This window comes from Canis aureus, chromosome 19, assembly GCF_053574225.1.
Source record: "Canis aureus isolate CA01 chromosome 19, VMU_Caureus_v.1.0, whole genome shotgun sequence".
NCBI lineage: Eukaryota > Metazoa > Chordata > Mammalia > Carnivora > Canidae > Canis > Canis aureus.
In genome coordinates, this window is record NC_135629.1 from 37,886,766 (window position 1) to 37,912,071 (window position 25,306).

Here is a 25,306-nt window from a genome sequence, read left to right on the forward strand (position 1 = left end):
AATACACTCTATCTCTTACCATTTTAATCACAGATGCTGATTATCCCTGAAAGAAGGAAACAATTACTTTCTTGTTTATTGGTATAACAGGATAATTTCATAGCTCATGTTTATTGAGTGCTCGCTGTGTGCTAGGCCAGGGCTTCTCAGCCTCGGCACTACTGACATTTGGGGCTGGATAATTGTTTGTTGGGGGCTGTCCTGTGCCTTGTAAGATGTTTAGCAGATCTTTACTCACTAGATGCCAGTAGCTACCACCTCTCAGCTGTAATCACCCAAAATGTCTCCATGGGAGACAAATGTCCCCCAGGGAACACAACTTCCCCGTTTAGCCCCTACACTGAATGCTTTACGTGCCTGAGTTAATGCTTATACCAACTCTGTGAGGCTGACATTATTATTTCTATTTTAGGGTTGAGGAACTGAGGCTTAGAGACTGTCTGCTCAAGTTGAGGGTCAGCATAAGGGCAGGAGCCTGGAGTGGCTTGAATCCCCGCAGATCACAGGCTGTGGCCACTGCGTGCCACACTCTTTGTTCTTCCATGTCTTGGCTTTTCCCAGGATTGGCTTCCAGCACAGAGTCCGACGCCCTAACAAAGCAGAGATGACTTCCCTGTAGCTCTGTTACCTAGAGTCAGGCCAGTCTTTCCGGTGCCCCGCTTTCCCCTGGAGAAATCCCCTGAGGATTCTAGGTGCTGATGTGTGGGAGCAAGGCATAACCTTTTCCTTCTGAACTCTTCAACTGTCAGTCCATTTGACTTTTATTTCCTGACTCTGGTGGGGTCGTTGCTACTGTCTGTGGCTGCGGAGTTGTGCACGTGATGTGATGCCGCATTGCCTCTGCTCAGAGGCTTTGCAAACTGGCCCACCCACATTCCCCTTTCCCCCTGTTTGTTTGCCGGCCAGATGTGGTGCATGTAGTTGAGGTGAGGCTTCAGCTGGACTTCTCCTTATTCCTCTTTTGTGATTACTTGAGAAAGTAGTGAAGTATTTGAGCTGCAAGTTTTAGAACTTATGGAATCCTGTTATACAGCTTTTCAAGAAAGATCAGATGTTACGTAACCAAGACGGATAATTCTCATTTGTTAAATGAGAGTTCTCCATCCTGATCAAACAGATCCCACCTTTAACCTAAATGGACATAGCATTTTGGGATACCAGGTTGCTTCATCTGAAGGCTGAGAAGATAAGGATTTGGGATCACTTCTGCCTGGAGCTTCTGCTGCCTGCATGCAGAGCAGGTCTGAGAGTGCAAGAAAGTCTCCCTCCTCAGTGCTCCCCAGGGTTCATCTATACCAAGCCTGGGTCAGCCCCTGTGCCCAGGAGTATTTTGAAAAGGAGCATTTGGACCATTATTAGAGGCAAGGAGATAGAGGGCAGTGAGGAGAGCCTTAGGAGGATAGGAGGATAGGAGGGCAGCGAGTGTATATTTAACCCAATGGTGGACTTGCAGCTCTGAGCTACAGTTTCCTTATCTGTCAAGTGGGAGAGTACCACTCTCCTCAGGTGCTTGTGGGAGTGGGATGAAATGGGGCATGGGAAGTACTTAGTACATGGCTGGCACAAGTGGGTGTCCATAAGTGACAGCTGATACCGTCACCCCCATGCCGCTGCTGCTTTGTGTAGGAGTAGCTCCACTGGCACATCCTAGTGAGGTGGTGTCTGACAGCATTGGGCTAGGGCCTCAGTGGTTCCATCTGGCATACCCCCCAAAAGTACCCAGACTCATACTGCCAAGACAGAAGCCTTGACTGTGAGAGGGTATGTGTACCTCCTCTTACACAGTGGTGCCATTCCTGCTGACAGCACAGCCCCATGCGGGGTGCCATCAGGGTTACAGACATGTAGGAAGGTGATTGCTGGGCCTCCGGGAGCTTCCTGTATGTTTGGGAGGCAGGACTCTCTCCAGACCTCAGAGTCCTTATTTTTAAGGTGAGATTATTGGTCTGCATGACCCATGAGGCCCCTTTTAAGACTTAAAGAATTGTGAAATATTTGAACTTGGACAAAGAGCCATTTATAATAACTACCATTGCTGACTGTGCCTTGCACTATGCTGAGCACTTTACACAGATTCGTGTGTTTAACCATCATAGTAACCCTGTGAGACATTTGTCTCTGTTTTGCAAAGGAGAAAACTGAGATTCAAAGGAGTTAAGTGACCAAACCAACATCACATACCTGATTTTGGACCCACTTCTCTGTAACATGGGGTTACATGGGTTGTGGACTAACCTTAGTCTATGTGTTTAATCTCTGTTGTGTAGTCTTCTGAAAGAAATTGGCTTATTGCCCTAAGTAGTTATTTGTTGACATAACAATTTTTCAGATAGAACAATTCATTATTCAAGTTTATTTTTGTGAAAGAGGAAAGAAATGAGATGAGTCTGAATGCAGTTGATGATTTTACTACCAGCAGTGTGACTCTTGGGAGCTGCTTTGCGCACTGGAGGCTCCTTCACACAGAGCTGGTCAAACAGTTACATCCAAAACTGATTTGACCAAATTGGGAGATAGATTTCTTGTACTTGCAGAATTCTATCTTCTGTAAGAGACTTTTTTAGCCTTATAATAAATGATACCTCAAATAATGGCTGCTTTTTATATCTTTTATATTCTTTAACACCTGAGTGATTTCATAGGAGAGATCTGCAAATGTTTAAGTACATCTGAGGAATTTAACACAGCAAGCATGTGATAAGCAGTATTCTGTGTTAAGTACTGTTTCAGGTACCTTGAGTGGGGTCCCCGCCCTCAGAACTTGCATTGTGAAAAAAAAAAAAAAAAATAGAACTTGCATTGTGGTGAAGAGATAAGGTATGTACTCAGATAATCACTGTGTGTAGTGTTAACAAAATAGAAGCACAGAGAAAGAACATGAATTCCATATGGGAGCATGGAAGAAGACTTTCTGCAGGAAGCTGCTTTTTTGAGCAGGGCCTCGACACTTGGGCAGGCAGAAGTGAATGTGCATGTGTAGTGAAAATGCACATTTGCCACTGCGGGAAGAAAGAACATTTGCTTGGAACCAGTTATATGCCCATCACTGTCTTGACATTGGGATTGCAGAGGTGACTGCTATACTTAGGTTGGCTGGACAGTGCACGAGGGGAGAGGAAGCAAATGGTGGAAGGAGGTTATGGCCTGCTGGGCTAGGGCCAGGTAGCAGTGGCCTCAGTGTCTTGGAGTGTGGACTTGATTCAGGGGCAGGGGATCCTAATGAAAGTTTTGTGAGCAGTGCTGTGATCCAGTTGCCTATGTTGAGGCGCTTGCCATCTGTTTCACATTGAGTGTCTTGTTTTCTCTCATTCAATCCTCATATCAGATCTAGGAGATATGACTCCTTACCCATTTTGCAGATGGGAAAACTGAGGCTTAGCAAAATTAAGTGTCTTGCCCATAGTTTTTACGCTAAGAAGTTGAGAACTGCAGCTTGAGCCTTAGTGTCTGAGCTTGACTCCGAAACCTGAACCCTTCCAGGAGAAGGATGGGCTAGAAAAAAGGTTGGAAGTGAAAAAGCTCATGAGGAGGCAGTGGCAGTTGTCCAAATGAGGAGTGATGAGGACAGTGGGAGGGTGGGTGGACGTGTGAGTGTGGACATAGCTGGGGCAGAGTTGATGGCCCCAGAGCAAGAGGGAGGGGAAGGGGTCCGGTGTGGGATGTATACGTGATACAGGGCAGGACAGGGCCATTGGCTGCAGACTCCTCGGTGACTCCTGTCAGTATGGGAGGCACATGGCTGCTGGACCATCCTGAAGCAGAAGAGTTTGGGAAGGGGAAGACTGACTCACATTAAGCCATCATGTATCCTCGAGTTCTGACTGCATACCTTTCCCTGAGATACTGCCTATCACCTTTTGCCGTCCACCAGTACAGCAAGGCAGTGGAATGGCTTATTGATCAGAGGATTCCAGAGAAACACAGAGTTGTGAAGACCAGCTAAGCAGTACCAACCTAGCTCTTGTGAAATAGGCCTCTTTTGACCTCCCAAGTGATGAATACATTCTAAACAAAATGGTAAAAGCCCAAAACCCATGCTGCTTCTTTTCTACCACTTAGCAGACACCTTGAAGAAGAAACCCAATCTCTGATCAGACTTCCTGCCTCCATGTCCTGAGTGAGCATTTTTGAGATAAGTGGTGTCACCATTCCTTCTAAACTGCAGTTCCATTTAAGTTGAACGCATTAGGAGAATGGAATGCTCCCATATGAGCTTTCAGATCAGATACACTGTCAAGATTACACTCTAGTAAACAACCTTTTTTTAGAGAGCTCAGTCATATTCCTAAACCCATTCACAGCCTTCTGGCAAGTAGTCTTCACAAAAGCTCCATGGCCAGCTGTAACTGCTCCTTTCCTCGGAAAAGAACACAGGCACTGCTGCCCAGGCCTCCCCAGAGGACCACCTGGTGTGGGGCGCAGAGTGTGACAGAGAGACTGAGAGAGAGAGCTGCCCACAACTCCCCTGGAGCGAAGGGCGGGATCAGTGCTAGGGATGATGTGGCTCACAGTGCCCCCTAGTGGTGTACTCTGGCGCTCTTAGTTCTGGGGAAAGGAGATGCCTAATTTTCTTTTCTTCCTTCCTTCCTTCTTCTTTCTTTCTTTCTTTCTTTCTTTCTTTCTTTCTTTCTTTCTTTCTTTCTTTCTTTCTTTCTTTCTTTTTTCAAGATTTTATTTATTTATTTGAGTGAGAGAGAGGGAGAGGGAGAAACAGACTCCTCACTGAGCAGGGAGCCCAATGTGGGACTTGATCCTAGGACCCTGAGATCATGACCTGAACTAAGGCAGACATTTAACTGGCTGAGCCACCCAGGCGCCCTCATGCCTACTTTTCTTGTACAGCAAAGAGGGGAGATTTACTCTTGGACTAGAGCTCCCAGTGGCATCTACTCCAGGTGCAATGATGCTTTGAGGGCAGCGTGATTTTGGAAGATTCAGGCCTGTTTTCACAGTGTCTAGAAGAAAGGCTCTGAAACCAAGGGCTGAAGAGATTTGAAGACTGAAAGTGACCCTTGTTTTCAAGAGATACTCTACACTTACTGTGTCCGGCCACATGTGGCTTTAGAGCATTTGGAATTGAGTTGGGCTGTACATGCAATGTAAGCACTGATTTCAAAGACTTAGTATGAAAAAAACATGAAATGCCTCTAATATTTACTTACATGTTGAAATGATGTTTTGGATTAAATAAATATATTAAAATAATTTTACTTTATTTTTCTTACTGTTCACTGTGGTTTCTAGAAAAACTTAAATTATATATGTATATATATAGCCTGCATTATATTTCACTGGACAGCAGTACTCTACACCAGTGGGCTTTGGGCTGAGATGAGGGGCCCATGTGACTGGGACAGGTTCTACATCTGCCCTTCAGGCAACTTCTATAGCTGTAACTGATCTTTTGGAGAGGTGGAATGGGCTTGACCTTTGTGATTTACCCCTTTCCTCCCAAAGAACCCTATGAAATCCTCCCTTTCAAAGTTATCACTTTGAGTTAATAAGAATTTTTCAAAATTCAGGTCCTTGAAATGAAGCACCTAACATAACACCCAGACTAAATATTCTGGGATCCTAGGATCCCTCCATGAGAGAGGAGAGGCCCCGGGGTGCACTGGGGAAGAAAGAAAGAAATCTCATCCAGCTAGCTGCCTCCCTCTTCCATTTTGTGGTCAGCAGTCTGGCTTTAAGACTGCCTACTCTTACAAGTTGACCTCTGCCCTTCCTAAGTGTCTGCTTTCTTCTTACCTTCCTTGTCCTTAGGAAATGGACAGCTTGGGAAGAGCTATATCAAAAGTTCTGGGTTTGTTTTTTTTCCTTTCCTCTGTCATCAGTTCTGAGCGGTTTGCATGACCTAGGAAGCCTGGCTTCCTTTTGAAATACACAAAGTTCATTTATACATTGTGTGAAGGGACCCTGGATGGCTAAATATAGCATTAAGGTGTGGGGTGTATGGAGTAGAATTTGTTCTGCAGCTTGGCATGCTTCAGACATTGTCTAAGGAAGGAGATGACTCTGAGTTGCGTGGGTTAGATATGGTCAGCTTAACTGAGCAGCAAGGGGACAGCACAGTTCCTTAGGGCTCTCAGCAAATGATTCCTGGGTGGGCTTCTTATACCAACACTCCACCTAGAGAGTTTATCTCTAGGACAATGGAAACCCTTTGCCAGGATTTGTCAGGTGCCTTCTATGTGCTTAGCATTAATTGAAAAATTTGTAGGAACTCCCCAACTTGGGATTTAGGGACCAAAATGAGTTTGCCTCTCCTGTAGGATTATTTATTTTACTCTTAGACTTGCAATACCTAGGAGCTTTTGTTTTGTTTTCTCTTCTAGGCTTTTGTAAATTGGAAAGAGGCTAAATTGACTTGGAGTTTTTTCAAACAGTCTTTCTTGAAGCAGATTTTGACAGAAGGTAAGTGAAAAGTCACTCTTAGCAATCAGGACACCATAGTTTGAAAAAGGGGATTCCGCAGAACTACCGATTACCTAAACCCAGGCAACATGCTTTCTGGAGCCCCCTGGGCAAAGGAACCTCAGAAATAGAAGCTTTTTAAATAGGGAGAGGGAAACTGACATTTATTTAGCTTGATAGTGAGGGTCAGTGCTATTGTATAACTTCTGCGGGGTCCTAGTAATGAGGAACAACTTAATTTGAATTCAAGTCTAATTCCCAAATCCCGTGTTTTATCATTGAAAGAATGTATCATGAAGTTCTATATCAATTAGAGAAAATTTGGAAAATAAAGAAAATTATCTGTAATCTCATTATCCTATTCTAACTTTTTATATACTTCTTCTTTTGAACATTTTTAAAGAACCAGATTTCCATCATTTTATTTTCTTAAATAATAAGATTCACCTGTGTGATAGTTTGCCAGAGTCCCAATTTCTTATGGCTTTCCAGTTTAACAGTGACAGAGCTCTCCACACAGAGGGCTGGCCTGGAGCTGAAAGTACATCTAGTTTTTCTGTGCATGTGTATTGGTTTATTTATGCCCAGCTTTAGTTCAAAGAATGAGATTTGAGGCAGCAAGAAGCTGGTAAAGTTAGTGGTTTCTCTCTGTATAAATTTCATATGTCTGTATATCCATATATCTATTACTGAACGTATTTTTAAATCTTTTCAAAAATTGTCTTTTTAAGAGAGCAAGGGAGAGTGCACATGTGTGTGAGCTGCAGGGCTGATAGCCAGAAAGAGGGAGGGAGAGAATCTTAAGCAGGCTCCATCCCAAGCACAGAGCCAGATGCAGGGCTGGATCTCATATCCCTGAGACCATAACCTGAGCCAAAATCAAGTGTCAGTCGCCTAACCAACCAAGCCATCCAGGCGCCTCTCAAACATTATCTTTTAATTGTAAAAATAGTATAACCTTGTTTCAAAAATTTTGGAAAATAGAGAAAAGTTCCCTATAATTCTAGCATTCTAATATAGCCATCATTATTATTGTTATTTTCCTTTTTCCCTCTTTATTTTTTGTTAATTATGCTTTTAAAGGGAAATAACTCTTCTAAGCCTCACTACCCCATCTGTGAGTTAAGGGATGGGATCAGGAGGGGTCTGAGGGCTCCTGAGCCCTGAGAGTGCTTATTTCTAGCCTGAGCCTATATAACATTGCCATTACAAAAGTAGAACTTGTTCACAGGACTTCTGGGGAAAGGGTCAGAAGCCTTTGGAGAGCTTTTAGAGCTCAACTCTAAAAAAAGTTGAGTGAAGGTGCCTTAACTCTATGTTTATTGGGAGCAGGATGTGCTGTTTACTACTGTCTCCCCAATACCCTGCTGGGACTGGCACATGCTTGGTGTTCAACAAGTATTTGTTGTTGATAAAGAAAGGTACCTGTAGTGAAATTGTATATTGTGATAGTTTACATTGTTAGAATAAGGAAAATCAATAGAGGGAATTTGGAAAGGGTGTTTGCTTTTATGTACTTTCTCCCAAAGTTTTAAGAGCAGTTTAAACGAGTTGAGGAATGGATCCAGTCCATGCAATGGCCCTAAATTGGTTGCCTGGGCCGCAGTAGCTAGACGGCAGCAGGTATAAACCAGGCCTGAATGTGGTACCGATTGCTTGCTTGCCCTATGGCTAGACCTTTGCTGGTGTGACAGCAGAGGGCTGTTGGGAACCTCTCAGGGCTTCCGTCTCCATTGCTGTGAAATAAGGAAGTGGCTGGACAAGAGAACATCCGCCCCCCAATTATTTTTTCTCTAAAAACTACAACTCTAAAAAAAGTTGAAACCATTCGTTGTAATAGCAAAAATATAGATGCTGTTACCTTCTGCCCCCACATTTCCTGAACACTGTGTGCCAGGTGCTGAGAATATACAGATGAATGAGTTATAGGCCACAGCCTCAAGGAGCTCATTCTCTCACCCAAGATGCTTTGAGGGGTGTACTTGGAAACATTACTGTCTCTCAAGTGCTCTTGCATTTCCTGGAGCTCTGCTAGGAAACCAGGGACAGAGAAATGAGGGAGATGTAGTTCCTGTCCCCAGGGAGCTTAGAGACTGTGGGAGGAGAGGGCAGTTGTACCAGAGCAGAGTCAGGTCCCTATGGAAAAGCCAGACTAGGTGGCCAGCATGCTAAGAGCCGAGGCTGGGAGCAGGAGGGGCCCAGCCCAAAGCTGAGCAGCTCAGAAGGGCTAAAAGCTGGTCAGGTAAACCAGAGGATGACAATGTAGTGCTGGGAGATGGGGATGAAGTCGGTGAAAGAGCACTAAAAACATAGCACGGGGTCAACTTACAAAGGCGTCAAATGCAGAATTAAGGAACCTGGAGTTTTGCAAACACTAAAGAGCAATTTAAAGGTGTGAAAGGAGGGGTGGCCTTAAGATCTGTATTGCTGAAGCTGGGACTGTTAGCAGTGAGGATGAATCAGAGCAGTGCAGAGATGCAGATAGGACCTAGTGCTGTCCTGTGGGCCCCACCTGGGACGGCCTACAGAGGACCCTGCCTCAGACACAGTGCTGGGAGACTGCAGGGAGTCCAGGACCAAAGGGAGACCTAAGAACCTCACTGCTTCTGGCTTCTGAATATTGTTTTCCTTTTTGAGCAGGTTGGTAGGAGGTGAGAATTTGCCCTCTGGGCTGTGGTCATTCTTCAGAGCTCCATCTCCATAGTGGACTGTGTTTTCTACTCATGGATAATAAAATTTATGGAAGGTGGGGATGGGGCTCTGGGTTGGTGTCTTCACCTTGAAGGCGTTAGCCTTAGATTTGAATCATGAGCTTGCATTCCAGAGCCTCTCCAGCCTCCATGGAGCTTTCTCCACCCAGGGAGGCAACTTGATGAGTGTATGCACATGATCATGGACCTATCATTTCACAGAACTTACACTTAAAATTTGGGACAATCATCTTTATTATTAACATTTTTGTAATCTTCCCCCCCCCCCTCCTTTTTTAAGTTATTAGACTGGTTTTATTGATTTTTGTTTTGTTTTTAATTTAATGGTTTGGAGATTTGCTGTCAATAAATCCCCTAGCACTCTCCCAGTTGTTACTATTTTAAGATTATTTGAAATCAACATTTGGATGAGGAAGATGTCTTCAATTGGTTATATAATTTTTCTTCTTTGAGAGTATTTGCAAGCTGAAAAGTTGATAGACAATAAGAAGGAAACAAGAAAATAATGTGCCCTTGAAATGCTAATTATTTTGCTTCTCTGTTTGTAGGTGAGCGATACATAATGACTTTTTTGAATGTGTTAAATTTTGGTGATCAAGGTAAGATGAAAATGCTGTAGTGAACACCATTAGTAGATACTTTCTAATATTTTTCTCAGCAGTTTGATACATTTAATAAAGAATAATAAACCTGATGATTATAAAAGATGAGGGCTGTAATAAAATGATTCCTGAAGATTGCGGGTCTTTGCAAATATCTACAGTGCATGCAGTGACTACCCCCCCCTCCATATGACTCAGCTGGCAGGCCCTCGTTTGAGATCCCCTGGTTTCTGCAGAGCTCTGGTGCCCGTTGGAGGGGTTGGAGTGCTAAGAGAAAAGGGAGCTCATCATGACCATCACAGATCTGCTCCATATTTATACAGCTAGATAGGTCTCAATATTTTTTCCTTTCTTTCTTTCTTTCTTTCTTTCTTTCTTTCTTTCTTTCTTTCTTTTCTTTCTTTTCTTTCTTTTCTTTCTTTTCTTTCTTTTCTTTCTTTTCTTTCTTTTTCTTTCTTATTTCTTTTTTTTCTTTTCTTTTCTTTTTCTTTCTTTTCTTTCTTTTCTTTTCTTTTCTTTTCTTTTCTTTTCTTTTCTTTTCTTTCTTTTCTTTCTTTTCTTCCTGCCTTTCTTCCTGCCTTTCTTCCTGCCTTTCTTCCTGCCTTTCTTCTTGCCTTTCCTTTCTTTCCTTTCTTTCTTTCCTTTCTTTCCTTTCTTACTTAAGAGAACATGACCGGGGGGAGAGGCAGAGGGAGAGAGAGAGAGAGAATTCTTAAGCAGACTCCCTGCTGAACATGAAGCCCAGCTTAGGACTTAATCCCAGGACCCTCAGATCATGACATGAGCTGAAGTCAGATGCTTAACCAAATGAACTACCCAGGCACCCCTTTTCATATTTATTTTTGACTGTAATCCTCAGGTAATAGAAAGAAAAAATTTTAAAAACCAACTTAGCATTAGTGATTTTTTTAAGTTTTAAAATTATTTTTAAATTATTTTTAAGTGATTTTTTTTTTTTAAGATTTATTTATTTGGGGGAGAGAAGGGGTAGGGGGAGAGGCAGAGGGAGAGAATCCTCAAGCAGATTACCTGCTGAGCCTGGAGCCTGACGTGGGGCTCAATCCCAGGACGCTGAGATCAAGACCTGAGGTGAAACCAAGAGTTGGACACCCAACTGACTGAGCTACCCAGGCACCCCTGGCATTAATGATTTTTATAAGAGGGTGCTGGTGATAGAAATGTTCTATATCTTGACTGTATCAATGTCAGTATCCTAGCTGTGATATTGTGCAATGCTCTCACAAGATGTTACTTGTCAGGAAACTGGGTAATGGATCTGTTATTTACTAGAACTACATGTGAATCTCTATCTCAGTTTAATTTAAAAAATTAAATTAGAAAAACTGTTTGTGGTGCTGTGAAAATTCAAATAGAAAAACCAGGAGGAATCATCATTTCTTCCTTTTTGTCTTATAGGTGTATATGATATAGTAAATAATCTTGGCTCCCTTGTGGCCAGGTTAATTTTCCAGCCAATAGAGGAGAGTTTTTACATATTCTTTGCTAAGGTACTGGAGAGAGGAAAGGATGCCACACTTCAGAAGCAGGTACTCTTGGTCTTATGTCATTATCTCAAGTGAATTCTCCAATTGCAGGATAAACAGCAATGAGTTTCTCTTGTTTGATCTGAAATTTCCTTCTGGGTTTCATTCTTCCATCACCTTCATGAATGATGTCAGGACTCTGAGCTCACTTCTTTTGCTCTGGCTTGCCCTTCCCTTCTTTTTCTTTTTCTTTTTCTTTTTTTTTTTTTTTTTTTTGCCCTTCCCTTCTTACCCTTAGTCCTTCCTTGTGACCTAATTCTTGAACTCTCAGAACTCTCTGCGGCTGTCCCCCGTGCGGCATAGACCACCCCCCACCACCCATGCTCTAGGCTTAGCTGGAAGAATGAGATTGTCTCCTCCATCCTCAGATTCTCAAGAACCAAAAGTGAGCCAAAGGAGGCAGAGGTTGGGGCAAGGCTTGCATATGGTGTGGTGAGGAAAGGACATGGTCATTAGGTTTCACCACACCAGGTGTCTAAGCTCCTTAAATATAATGAATTCATGTGCCCAGACTGCACTCTGGCCATGGAAATCTGCCTACTCCGATTGGTAAATGCAGAAGAGATTTTCATCAGGCATATTGGTTGTTAGAAACCCCTTTTTCTAAAACCATTGAAAATGTCTGACTTATCTTAGAATTAAAAAGAAGCTAAGTCAGCCTCTTATGTGTCTTAGAAGACACTTTGCAAAATACAGTTTATGCACAATATCTCAGAATGAACTAATCTGGTTCTCTGTTGATTTAGGAATATTTTCCTAAGCATGCTTTGACAGGAACGTCAGGATTTGGAGACGTTTGTCAGGAGAAGCACACTGACAAAACTAGCCAGCTAGCAATTTAAAAACTTGCTGTCCATTGAAGAATAAATATCAGAGAGGAAAGTGAATGTTTCCTAAGCAACCTTTGAAATAACTTATCCTAAATGAGCTAAAAACCAAACCTTCCCTGCACTACCTATGGAGGCACAGATTGGCTTTTTCCCTTCATTTCCCTCTTGCTAATTGACGTGAAAACAAACACAGGCTGTAGAAAAGCAAGGATACCTCTCAGCAGTTAAAAGAGTGATCTGTAAGACAGCAGAGAAGGAAAGCCAGATGTGAGGTTTTTCTTTAGCTCGTGATTCATCCAACTTCCTTCCCTCTCCCTCCACCCCAGGAGGATGTTGCCGTGGCTGCTGCGGTTTTGGAGTCCCTGCTCAAGCTGGCCCTGCTGGCCGGCCTGACCATCACCATTTTTGGCTTTGCCTATTCTCAGCTGGCTTTGGATATCTATGGAGGGGCCATGCTTAGCTCTGGATCAGGTATGCGCAAGAGTGTTGGCAAATTTGTTCTAATTTCTGAACAGAAACAGAAGAGTCTTTTGCAGTTCAAAAACTTGCGTGCATATATATAGGTTGGTATCTGCCAGTGTAGGGAATGCTGTCAGTGCCTGGGGCTCTGAGACCATTCCCCACACTCAAGGTCAGAAACAGCTCAGTGCCGTCCAGGGGCTCTGGCACCAGGGCATTCAGTCTCCCAACCTCACTTGGAGAAGTCATTATGAATCCTTGGCTTTCCTCCCAGGCCTAAAATGTGTTTTGCTGGGCACTTCCCTGTGCACCCTCTGGGGTGAGGGAAGAAGGCAGAGAGCAGATTCTAATGAGTCTCCGCTTGATACTAAACACATCTGAAGGTAGTAAATGCCACATAAATATCACAGCCTGATGCATGAAAGTCTCTGAAGGATAACTCAGAGCCATTTGCAGAGAATAAAATTGATCTCGGCAAGTAAAATGGCATGTTTAATCTAGTGACTCTTGGTTCTGGAAGGACAAAAGTATCGAATGTATCTAACTTTGAAACACCTGGTGCCCATGCCACCGAGCATCTCACAACACTGCTAGGCTTTGGGGACTTCACCAGTTTCATAATGTGCAGGGCCATACGCTGGTAGTCCATTTGCAATGTTTCTTCTTGGGGTCAGCAAAGATATTTTCAGTTCCTCAGGTCACTAGACAAGAACTCTGAAGACTTCTTTCTGTGCCACATCTCAATGAAAGGGGCTTTGTCCAGTGCCATTTTACAAGTTCACTGGCATGTTTTGGTCTCCACTATAATGGGCCCAAACTTTGGGTAGTAGGGGAGGAGGGGCCAAGTCTCTACCCGAGAGCAAAGGTCATTCATTTTGGAGAAACACCTGCTGTGAAACCGTAGTGTGGTTGGCAGCCGCCTGGGGCTGATGCTGTGAGGCTTGTGTTTCCATCACAGGCAGGAAGGCTCATTAGGAAGCTGGGGAGGCTCGCTGGGGAGGCTCATTAGGAAGCCATTCTTAAGTCCTGTGCAAAGACTGGGCAGTCAACCATTTCACACAGCACTGCCTTCTAGAAAGGTGATCGCCAATGAACAGCCTTTATTGTCACAGTCACAGGACGTGGTTGTGAGAAGGCTGTCCCGTCATTACAGTGTTCACCTGGTGAAGTAATGAGTCCTAGAAAGTATGGAACCTGATAGCTGTGGGCCTTTGGCTCAAGGGAGAGGCTGGTGCCAGCCTTGAGCCTTGGTCGTAGTTATCAGGTACAAGGGTCAGTGTTAGTTGATATCTAAGGTAGTACATTCTATTTCTAAAGCCTTATGTCAGAGCCATTAATAATATTAGACTTAACACGATGAGCACTGAGTAATATATAGAATTGTTGATCACTGTATTGTATACATGAAACTAATATAACACTGTAAAAAAGCAATTTTAGACTCAAAAAGATATTCTCTTGGTATCATCTTCTGAAAGAGAAGAGTCTCAAGAATAGCCTGGTTTCTCAGTTTCTGAAAAGAATGTGCTGTTTGGTGAGCTAGGACCATTGTCATCTCTTGCCTGGCCCAGAGCTCCATCAGTGTCACTGTCCCAACAGGGTCTTCTAGCATTCATCTCCTTATTGTAGCTCCCTCGTACTTTGACCAAACTCCCAGTTCTCTGTGAAGCCCATAGTGGCTCCTGGTAGTACATCATCCCTCATTGGCCATTGCTGGCTTTCCTTCCCTCGTTTCCACGCCACCCCACATCTCTTTGCTCTGCTCCTGACTCTTCAGACTAGTGCTGAATGAATTCCCCAATTTCAACCTCTTCTGAAAATGGACTTGAAGCCTTCTCCTTGAATCAGTGTTTCGTGGAAAACTTTATGTTCTCCATGTCTCAAAGCGGTTCTCTTTCTACTTTTAGGTAGACCCACACATGCCATGAGCTTTCAGTTGTGCAGTGAGAGGCACAGGCTGGGAGAGGGGCCCTGCCCCTCTCTGCCAGAGAGAAGAGGGTGGAGGGAACAGGAAGCACAGCCTTGACACACCCTTGGTCCTGCCTACACCACTGGAGCAATCCCCCAGCTGCAGTGGGAGCCAGGCTACTTCCCACAGAGGCTTGGGGGGTGAAGTACAACAGGACCTGATGAAATGTGGGAATCAACAGAGGGGCCTCGGGAAATAGCTTTCTGTTGGGCTTCACAGCTGCCCCATTGGGACTCCGCATGTAATTGTTGACTGCCATAGAGGTATTCAGGGTGCCCCTGGCATGAAGATCTTTCACATTAAGCCGCTTTCATAAACTATGAGTGAGTTCCAGATTCTGGGACTCTGGAGCTTTAGCCCCCCACCCCTTTTCTTTTAATGACTAAGTCTTTCTTGAGGTCTAGTTTACATGAAGTAAAATTCTTTACTCTTAAGGAGTACAGCTTGGTGAGTTTTGACAAATACATACACCCATTACCCCAGAAAGTTCTTTCAGGACTCTTTCCAGTCAACTGCCGATGCTGCCCTCCCGCCCCCCCCCCCCACCCCCACCAGAGGCAACCACTGTTCTGATTTTTATCACCATAGATTAGTTTGCTTTTATAATTTTTTAAAAATATTTTATTTATCCATTCACCTGAAAGTGAGAGAGAGAGAACAAGCAGAGAGGAGGGGCAGAGAGAGAGGGACAAGCAGACTCTCTGCTCAGCACAGAGCCCAGACATGGGACTCAGTCCCAGGACCCTGAGATCATGACCTGAGCCATAACAAAGAGTTGGATGCTCAACTGTCTGAGCCACTCAGGTGCCCTAGATTAGTATTACTTATAAAAGGGACTTTATATCAGTGAAATCATACAGCATGGACACTTTGGCGGTTGGCTTCTTTCTCTCAATATACAGTTTGTGGGGTTCATCCATGTTTTTACATGGATCAGTATTTTTTTCTTTTTGATTGCTTCTTTGAGAAGTATTTTTTATATGGATGCCCACAGTCTGTTTATCCTTTCTGTCGTTGATGGTCAGTTTGGACTATTAACTGCTATGGACATTTTTGTACAAGTGGTTATGTGAACATGTACATTTATTTTTGTTGGATGTATATTTAGGAGTGGGATTGCTGGGTCACAGGTTGTTTTATTAGAAGTTGCTTGACTTCCTCTTACTAATGGCCTTCCTAAAATGGGATCAATTCCATTTTTGGGGCTCCCAGTCTTTTGTTAGCAATTTTCTCAGAGCTTGTTAGTGAGTTATAGGACTGCATCACCATGTTTTAGCAAAAAAACATCATGGTTATTCTGATTCTCTCTGCAGATTTGTGGGTGTGTTCTGTCTCCAGTTTGCTGCTGCTCCCGAGCCCTGGGCTTCTCCCCATGGTCTTTTCTTCAGCTCAGTTCTCTTAGCATTCAGGGCCACTAGTGCCCTTGGGTGCTCAAACAGCAGAGCTCTTCATGCTGATTTAAAAAGAGAAAAGATTTGCTTACTGGCCAGATAAGCTTTTAGTTGTTAAGCAAGACATTTGTAGACTTACTCCTTTTTTTTTTTTTTTAAGATTTTATTTATGTACTTGAGAGAGAGTGTGCACAAGCAGGAGGAGGGAGGGAGACAAGCAGACTCCATGCTGAGCACGGAGCCTGATGCAGGGCTTGATCCGAGGACCCCAAGATCATGACCTGAGCTGAAACCAAGAGTTGGCCACTTAACTGACTGAGCCACCCAGGTGCTCCTGTAGATTTAGCCTTTGCCCTTTCTCTCTCTTTTTTTTTTTTTTTAAGATTTTATTTACTTATTTGAGAAGGGAAACACAAGTGGGGTGATGGGTAGAGGGAGAAGCAGACTCCTTGGTGAGCAGAGAGCTTAACATAGGGCTCAATCCTGAGACTCCAGGATCATGACCTGAGTCAAAGGCAGATAGATGCTCAACCGACTGAGCCAGCAGGTGCCTCAGTTGCCCTTTCTTGTTTAGCATTTTATTTTAATCAGGGCTATGGAATGGTGGACATCATTCCAGATGATTAAGACTTTAGGCTTGAGCATGTGTCTGCCCATGTACAATACCAGCAGGGCTCCTGACCCAGTTCTGGTGCATGTGGGCCTCCTGTTTGTGTTCTAGAGTCTTGATGGGTTGTTTCCTTATAGGTCCTGTTTTGCTGCGTTCCTACTGTCTCTATGTCCTCCTGCTTGCCATCAATGGAGTGACGGAGTGTTTCACATTTGCTGCCATGAGCAAAGAGGAGGTTGACAGGTAAGTAAAGACCCTCCTTTAATCATGGCCAAACTGAATAACTTGCCAATCTTCTTTCTTTTCATTCTGAACATGCATTCACAGAAAGCCCTTTTAGAGGTAACGCCTATCCCACTAGTGTAGCACCATCCCTGGACATTCAGCAGTTGCACAGGTGCCACAGTTAGTCTTCCACGCACCGGGCTGGGGACAGCAACTATCCTGTGCCTCCTTTTGGAGAAGGAAGAAATCTGGAACTGAAGGTTTGCAGAGATGGCACAGCTCTGCACCCCCACCTCCTTGCCCAGTGCCTCAGTGAGTTACCATGGAGCTTCTTTGAGATACAGAGTCCTGTCTCTGAAACTGTGATTTGTAGGCTGTGAGGAAGTTCAGGAATCTGTATCACCTCTCTTCAGAGAAAGGCCCATATGCACATACACATTTTGCCACTATTTTTTCCCATCCATGGACCCCAGATCAGGACCTCTACCCTGGCACCACAAACAGTGGTTCTTAGCATTGGTTATCAATCAAAATCTCCCGTAAAGCTCCTTAGATGTGCAGATTCCTGCCTGCCCTTCTTCCACCACTCTCTCCTAGCACACCTGCAGAACTGGCAGGCCCCTGAGCATTTGTGTGTTTTTTAAAAGCTCCTCAGTGATTCTGACATGAACTAGTTTAGAGCTTCTGACCCACACCCGGGATGTATCCCAAGTGCCAGAAGTAGCATGGCAATATCTTAAGGCACCACTACAGGATGAGGTTGAGAAGGATGAAATTGATAGGGAGAAAAGGAGAGGAAGAGAAGGAAAAGACAGTAGAGGATGGCTGTGGGTAATGGGGCAAGCGGTCTTGGTTATCCCTCTGCCTCCTGATGCATGGATCCTTTGGGGGCTTTTATGCTGCCTGTGTAAGGCCTTGAGTGCTTAGACCAACAGAGCTAGCATTTGAGGGGCTTGGTCCAAGGAATCTGTCATCACACAGCCCCAGGAGATTTCTGAAAATAGAGCTTCAGGAACCACTAGCCCAGACCAGCTTATCAGTAAAATTACGTGGAGCCCTATGACCCTCTACATATTCAGGTGGGTGTGGGTGAGTGAGGCCTTCACGAAGTAGTAAATACCCCAATGATGTGCAAGACACCTGATGGCTTTTAATCCTGTTATATTTCATTTTTCAGACTGCCATGTCATGACCTACTCAGCTGATTTTCCCACCTACTTTTAGCTCACAACCCGTAGTTTTCAAATATTGGTCTAGATAGGTTTTTCACTTCAGAGAGTTAAATGTGTAGCTGTAAAACTACTTTGTGGCCATCCTCCTCATCCTTTATTTTTTTCATGGATGAAAAGGTCAATTTAAGTTTGATTTTGAGATAATGTGTTTTTGTTTGAAAGGCACCTCAAACATGAAATAATTTTTAGATGTAACGTAAAACATACTGAGGCAGTAAGCCATGATGGAAAGAGCTCTGGACTAGTTATCTCTATCTGTTTGAAGGGAAATTTTGTTGAAATGATTTCAGCATTAGTATGGAAGGGGAGAGTCAGCTCGAAGCCTGCTTAAAATGTTAAAATGTCTCTTACAATCAAATCATGAGGGAATATAATATAGACAGTGGCTAGTTGCTTTCTTTCCTCTTGCGTGGCATTGAATTAAAAGAAACCACTTTTTAAGTTAGTTTAAGTTAGCTGTAATGGGATTTTGATGATATGTAAACGTCTGGAAAATTATTTTCATGATATGAGTAGTCAACATAGAGAAAAGACAGAACCAGAGCACCTTTTTTTTTTTTAAGTGATTTTATTTACTTATTCATGAGAGAGACACACAGAGAGAGAGAGGCAGAGACATAGACAGAGGGAGAAGCAGGCTCCCCTTGGGGAGCCCAATGAGGGACTTGTTCCTGGGACCCTGGGATCATGACCTGAGCCAAAGACAGACACTCAACCACTGAGCCACCCAGGTGCCCTGAATTCTAAACTTTTTAACAGAATTCCTAGCACTGGTATGCTAAAAAGTCAGAATCCTAAACAGAACCAGAGCACCTTCTAATGCAGTTCTCATCTGCGGTAACGCACTTCCCTTAAGAGGTGTGACTTCAGGCATGATTTTTCTAGATGTATTAAACACTGCAGCCCAGCCCCCAGCCCTGGTCTGAGCACATGGCATCTGTGTTCATCACAGACCCCAGCATTTTTTCAATTCTGAATTTAACCAGATGTAAAACTCTAGCAGGGATTTTTATGGATGGGATTAGGTAGCTTAGTTAAATGTTATGATTGATTTACATTGGATGTTTCAGATTCTGAATTGGAAAAAAACACCGTATTGATAAAATCTCGGGCTTTTACTTAACAACTTCAGGTCAATCAGTGTTTTTCACTTGATCTTAGCCAAAAGGCCCAGAAGTGATTATCCGAACTTTTTTTTCCCAAATCAGAAAAGGACATTTGGTTGGATGTGAAATATTAGAACATCCTTTGAATTCCAAGTTGCTTTTATGTTAATAATTTCATATATTGAAGATAATTGATGGATTTTTCAATCTGCCCTATTTTTTAAAAAATATTTTATTTATTTATTCATGAGAGACACAGAAAGAGAGGCAGGGACATAGGCAGAGGGAGAAGCAGGCTCCCTGTGGGTAGCCCAGTGTGGGACTCGATCCTAGGACCCTGGGATCGGATCATGACCTGAGCCAAAGGCAGATGCTCAACCACTGAGCTACCTAGGCGCCCCTCAGTCTGCCCTATTGAAGAATTTTTGTTCTGTTTTGTTAATTTTTTCTCAGTTTCTTCTGTTCATTTGACAAGTGTTTTTTGAGCCTCTGTTCTCTAACGGACATTTTAAGTTCCAGGAGTACAGCAGTGAAAAAAACAGACAAGATCCCTGCTCTCCTGGAGCTGATGGTGGGGGAGCAAACAAGTAAATAAATAAATCTTGCACAGTACAGATAACTAAAACAGGGTTATGCAGTGAGAGTGGGGCTCTTTTAGATTGGGAGGCCCTTCTGAGAAGGTGGCATTTTGGCTGGATGACCAAGCAGAGTCTCCTAGGCACAGGGGACGGTGATGCAAAAGCCCAAGACTGTTTTCTTGGCCCTTGAATGTTCACCATGGAGCTGGACTCCATAACTGCTGAGTGAAGGATGAGTGCGATCTTTTCATATTGACACGAGACACTGGCACCGTCCCTACCATTTGCTGCCGAGGCTGCAATGATGGCTGTGCCTTGAGGTTTTCAGCCAACACCCACGCAGGGGCACTTCAGTTGCTGCCATAGTCAACATCTTTGACTGTCCATCTTCTGATAAGCCTGATTTTAAGCCCAGTATCTTCTTGGGGCAATGGAAAAACTAAGCATTCATAAATAATTGTTATGTTAACCAAACCTTATAGAATAGTCATTATTTTCATTAATTTTGTACTGATTGTAAAAGTGGCTGCTGCTGCTTTTTTTTTTTTTTTTTTTTTTAGTTTAATAGACATCCCTTTAGGTGAACAACCTCTACACAAAAAATATATATGGTTTAAGATCTCTTTTTTAGTGGAAGGGAATTTAGGTCCCAAGAGATTTTGAGCCTGCTATATTTTTTGGAAATCATTTAACTGAGCTTAAGACCCCTGAAAAAAATACAGAAACTGGTTCAAGGAAACCAGCAATTCAATTTTGAAATCATTTTGTGGGTTAAGTCAGCAAACTTAGAATTGGGGCAGTTCCTCTTTTGTGTTTCTCACACTCAAATTCACCTTGAGAAACAGAAACTTCATCTACTGGAAGACAGAATGGAAAGGCAATGTGGTGGCCTTGACATCAAGGTTGGACACAATTGATGGGCTGGCAAGTTTATGGAATAGTAAGGATTTTGAGGAGTTTGAGCAACGATGAGAAAAGTGACTATAGACAGCACATAAGGTTAGATATAAACTGGTATTGACCCAAACTCCATGATTTTTCTCAGTAACCTGTGGGAATGCATAAGGTGGGTTTACCCAAGGTGACTTAAGACTTGGCATGAGCAATGGTGTACTTTTAAATAAAGCCAACCATATTTCTTCCCCTAAGGTGGCTAGTGGGTTCTTAATGTTTACAAATACCACAGATAAAGCATTTAAAATTCTGATCAAAGCCAACTTTAATTTTTTTATCCGTGCACTTAAGGGATTATCTAATGACCACCAGTTTCTTAATCCTGACATTGGTTATTAGCTTACAAATCTTAAGGTAAATCCTTTCCATTTACCTAATGTTCAATTTCCATCAGTTTTAATGTACACCAGTATAAATACCATCACTGACTACTTTGTATGAAATTCAGTATTCTGGGATCCCTGGGTGGCGCAGCGGTTTGGTCCCTGCCTTTGGCCCAGGGCGCGATCCTGGAGACCCGGGATCGAATCCCACATCAGGCTCCCGGTGCATGGAGCCTGCTTCTCCCTCTGCCTATGTCTCTGCCTCTCTCTCTCTCTGTGTGACTATCATAAATAAATAAAAATTAAAAGAAAAAAAAGAAATTCAGTATTCTATAGACTTCATGGAGTCATGGTTAGTACCAGGAGCCCCCACCTTTTATGTGAACTTCAGTGGTACCATGGAGAACAAGGCAGTTTTGCCTAGTTTAAGCAGGATTTATTCTCATTTGTAAGAGAATCTTCTTGCAACAAGTTTATTCAGTTTAAAAAGTGGTATTTTAATTGCATCTTTAAATTTTTTTTTCCTGATGTGGCTTATACCTTTAAGGCTATAGGTTTGTGAGTTCTGGAAAGTTCAACAGTGGCAGCGCCCTATTCTAGTGATAAACAGTGGACCCCTATCATTATCAGCTCTTCCCAAATGGCCACACCAAAGAAGCCACACTGTTGAATTCATCCTTGCTTGAATTAGCATGAATTAGGTACTGATTTCTTTCATTATTGACATTTTACTTAGAGTTGGATGAGGATGACTTTGAAAGTTTGTGAACCTGTAGTCTCAACTCCAAGGATCTGAGATTGTTTCTGGGGAGACAAAAAAGATCATACATCTCTACTTCTTTTTGGAAAAGAGATCAGATAACTAACTGGCCTATGATGGTCTCTACCTTCAATGGCTTGTTATGAAGTTGGCCATTCTGATTATTGATCAGTAGTTAGTGAAAAACACACCTCCCTTGTTGGAGGATTGTGTATGTGTGTGTGTGTGTGTGTGTGTGTGTGTGTGTGTATGGTATTCCTGTTACCCCTCCGATCAGGTATATCTCCATAGCACCTGGGGACCTGGGGCTTGGTCCACCTGAGGACCTGTACCTGGGCATTCAACAGACATAGCAGCTTTTTACCACCCTTTGTGTACAGAACCGGAGTGGCCTCTGAGTTCCCTAACTCAGCAGACACAGCTGAGAGACCTCATGGTTTGATTCTCTACAACTATGTACTTAGAATGCCTGCTGCTCGCTAGGCAGAAACCAGTGCTGGACAATTTTGTTTGTGGCCGTACCACAAGCCTCTTTGAAGACCACAGCAGCTGTTTTGTCTTTGCTGAGACTCAGTTTCCCTTGCTCTGAATGGAAGGTAACTAGGCTAAGTGGAAGTTCAGCATAATCCATCCAGTGAGGAGGCCAGAGAGCTCTGGAGATGTGGAGAGCAGAGGGAAGGATGTCTAAGAGTTGGGAACACTGAAGTGATTCAGGCCTACTCCCCCGTGTGCATGTCATTTTGAAGGCTGGTCACTTGCTTTAAGTGAGATCTACTAGCCAAGTTCCCAGGGCTTCTGCATTTCCCAAGGAAAGTGGTGTGCATTTCCCTAAGTTTAGTTGCCAGAGTCAGGTCACTCCTTAGGCAAATTACTCAGCCTCCCTGTGCCTGGTTTCCTGGTCTGTAAAACACATACAAACCTCATAGAGTAAGGGTTATGTGTTTTCACTCATCACTGTATCCCTGTTCCCCTGTCAGTGGCTGTCACAGAGTTTGTATTCATATATAATTATTACCTATGTCATAATTCTTGTGCCTCACATTGAAGACTTGGACTGAACAGGATTTTTATGTGTTTTGGTCACAAAGTGTCACTTAAACTAACCAATTATCCTTAAAAACCATAATATCTTGCGTTGTTTATTTCCTTACTCTTCTCTTCAGGGATGAGGGGGATAGTTATGGATATCCATATAGTCATCCATATAGTGTCCACAGCTATGAAAACCAGCCGGGTTATGGCAACTCAGAGGTACTTTCTGTGATTTCATGTTACGGCCACTTGTTTTGGAACAGTCTTGTTTGGGACAAGGTACCTACTCCTCTGTTTTGTCTCCCTCTCCCCAGGTACAATTTCACAATGCTGGCCCTATCGTCTTCATTCCTGGTGTTATCCTATCTCCTGACCCAGTGGTGTGGCAGTGTGGGCTTCATCTTGGCCAACTGCTTTAACATGGGCATTCGGATCACACAGAGCCTTTGCTTCATCCACCGCTACTACAGAAAGAGCCCTCACAGACCCCTGGCAGGCCTGTACCTATCACCCGCCCTCCTTGGGGCATTTGTCCTCAGTGGCGGGATTACTGGTGTTTCCGAGGTGAGACTCCCTGCAGCCTTCACACTACATGCTTTTGTAGGCTGCTCACTGTTCCTGGCTCTAGGCTTCCCCTTCTTGCTCTTCCTGACCCACCTAGGCAAATATTTGCCTCCTCTTACCCCTTTCCCAAGCCTCAAGGACAGCATGTTATGATAGATGTGGCAAAACAATGTCACTAGTGGGAACACAGTAGCCCCTTGGTACACAGTTGTCATACCTTTTATCTGACTCGAAGCTGGAACAGCAAGGCCTCCGTTCTCCCTGGCTTAACCCTGAGGTAGGATGTTAAGATGGAGGGGCCATGGCAGTGACAGTGGTTTCTTTCTGCAGGTGTTCCTCTGCTGTGAGCAGGGCTGGCTGGCCAGGCTGGCACACGTGGCTGTGGGGGCCTTCTGTTTGGGAATGACTTTTGGGACAGCATTCCTCACAGAGACCAAGCTGATCCACTTTGTTAGGACTCAGTTACGTGTGTCCAGGCTGGCTGACAAAACCTCATGACCTCAGATGCATTGACACCTGTGGCACCTGGACCAGCTGTGGGGCGGTTTTGTGGGTAGAACACATTAACTGTGCACAAGAGCCCTGCTGAGGGGTCTGTGGTAGAAGAGGACCGACCCTGGCAGGCGAGACGTCAGAGAGAATCGCCGCCCCAAACATCATCCATTTGAAGCCTCAAACAGGAAGAAGGAGTTCCACTTTTAAGGGAAGACCAAAAGCTCTTTTAAAATAGACACATTATTTGTGTCACCATTTTGTTCTAATCAACAGTTTTATTTTTTGGTTAACATATCCCCGTTGGGTGTGAGGGACCTAAGGAGCTGCGTAAGCCAACAAACTATATCTTGGATGTGATAGTTAACAGTAATCTGGCCCAGAAAGAGAGATGTAGCCATTTTACACTTCACAGGAATGTGTCACTTACTCTGTAAAAGCAGGAAGGAGGCCTGCTGTTGTGCACCCAGCTAAACCAGAGGTGGCCCTGGAGCGGTGGCTGTCCCAAAGCAAACACTGTGGTCTGGGTTTTTAGAGAGGGAATGATGTTCCTCACTGAAAAATCTGGGAAATGAAAACACAAAGTCTCTCGGGTCACATTCCCCAGAGTCAACTAGGGAGTGTCGTGCCTCTTGCCCTTTTTGCCGTGTGCCTTCCCAGAGCCGGAGCAGGCTGGCCATCGGAGAAAAGGCTCTGAAGGAAGCGGTGATCCTGTGTGAGCTACATTGGCCCCCCAAAGGAAACACTGCTCATGGGAGATTGCACAGGTGGCTGCTGATGGTGAAGTGATGTATATTTTCCCCTCAGAATAAAATGAGGTACATGCTATATGGCACACCCTTCCCACTGCTTCTAGCACTGGTCAGCAAACCTGAATGCCAGCTTCAGGACAAGCATGGCCAGCCCGGGGGTCTGGTGCTCCAGACAACAGTGTGAGCCCAGGCCTAGGCTCATCTCCCTGCATCCCATACCCTGCACCCAGCAGGCAGCATCACTGGGCATTATTTTGAGGTGACAAACCATTTTTCTTCTTTCAATAATATATTAATTCCTTTTGGGTGTGATTGACCTTCGGAGCTACACACAGAAACTGTATTTCAGATAATAATAGTAATCATCTGGCCCTGATGTCCCAGACTTTCTGTTTATACCCAGAGAACAGGGCATCTTGCATCAGATGGTGGTTTGGCTAAAGTGCACACATTTAAATCCACTGGCTGGGAGCCAGAGCAGAAGGGCCAAGGATCAAAACCCACCACTGCACTGAGACTAGCACCCAGTCACTTGGACTTTTTATCTATTCAAAGGGGGAATGCTTTGCACTAACTGGGAAAGCAGTTAAACGTAAGATATCACTGACTAATCAGAGACCTCCCAAAAGCATGGTCATGGTTATGCACTTAGGAGGCACGGTCAGGCTAGCTCAGAAGAATTGATTGTTCCATGGGGTGGCAGTGGGGCTACCTCCTTCCCTTGAGTGTACTTTTGTCTCTTGAGTGCACAGAAATGG

The 25,306-nt window shown here is 43.9% G+C and overlaps 1 protein-coding gene across 3 annotated transcripts in view; it reads left to right on the top strand.

Annotated features, from left to right (window-relative positions):
• The window catches only part of RFT1 (RFT1 glycolipid translocator homolog), a 37,880-nt gene extending 13,249 nt beyond the window's left edge, over window positions 1-24,631 (top strand). Inside the window, exons 7-13 of one of the 3 annotated variants that reach the window (XM_077858552.1) lie at window positions 6,336-6,414; window positions 9,674-9,724; window positions 11,144-11,274; window positions 12,428-12,572; window positions 16,668-16,773; window positions 23,055-23,304; window positions 23,635-24,631. In XM_077858552.1, coding sequence (XP_077714678.1) covers window positions 6,336-6,414; window positions 9,674-9,724; window positions 11,144-11,274; window positions 12,428-12,572; window positions 16,668-16,773; window positions 23,055-23,304; window positions 23,635-23,802 — 930 coding nt within the window. In that variant the 3' untranslated portion in view covers window positions 23,803-24,631. Of the gene's footprint in view, window positions 1-6,335; window positions 6,415-9,673; window positions 9,725-11,143; window positions 11,275-12,427; window positions 12,573-16,667; window positions 16,774-22,871; window positions 22,960-23,054; window positions 23,305-23,634 lie in introns of those variants that run through there. The other 2 variants (XM_077858554.1, XM_077858553.1) reach the window with 2 other exon arrangements.
• Window positions 24,632-25,306: the final 675 nt, after the last annotated feature.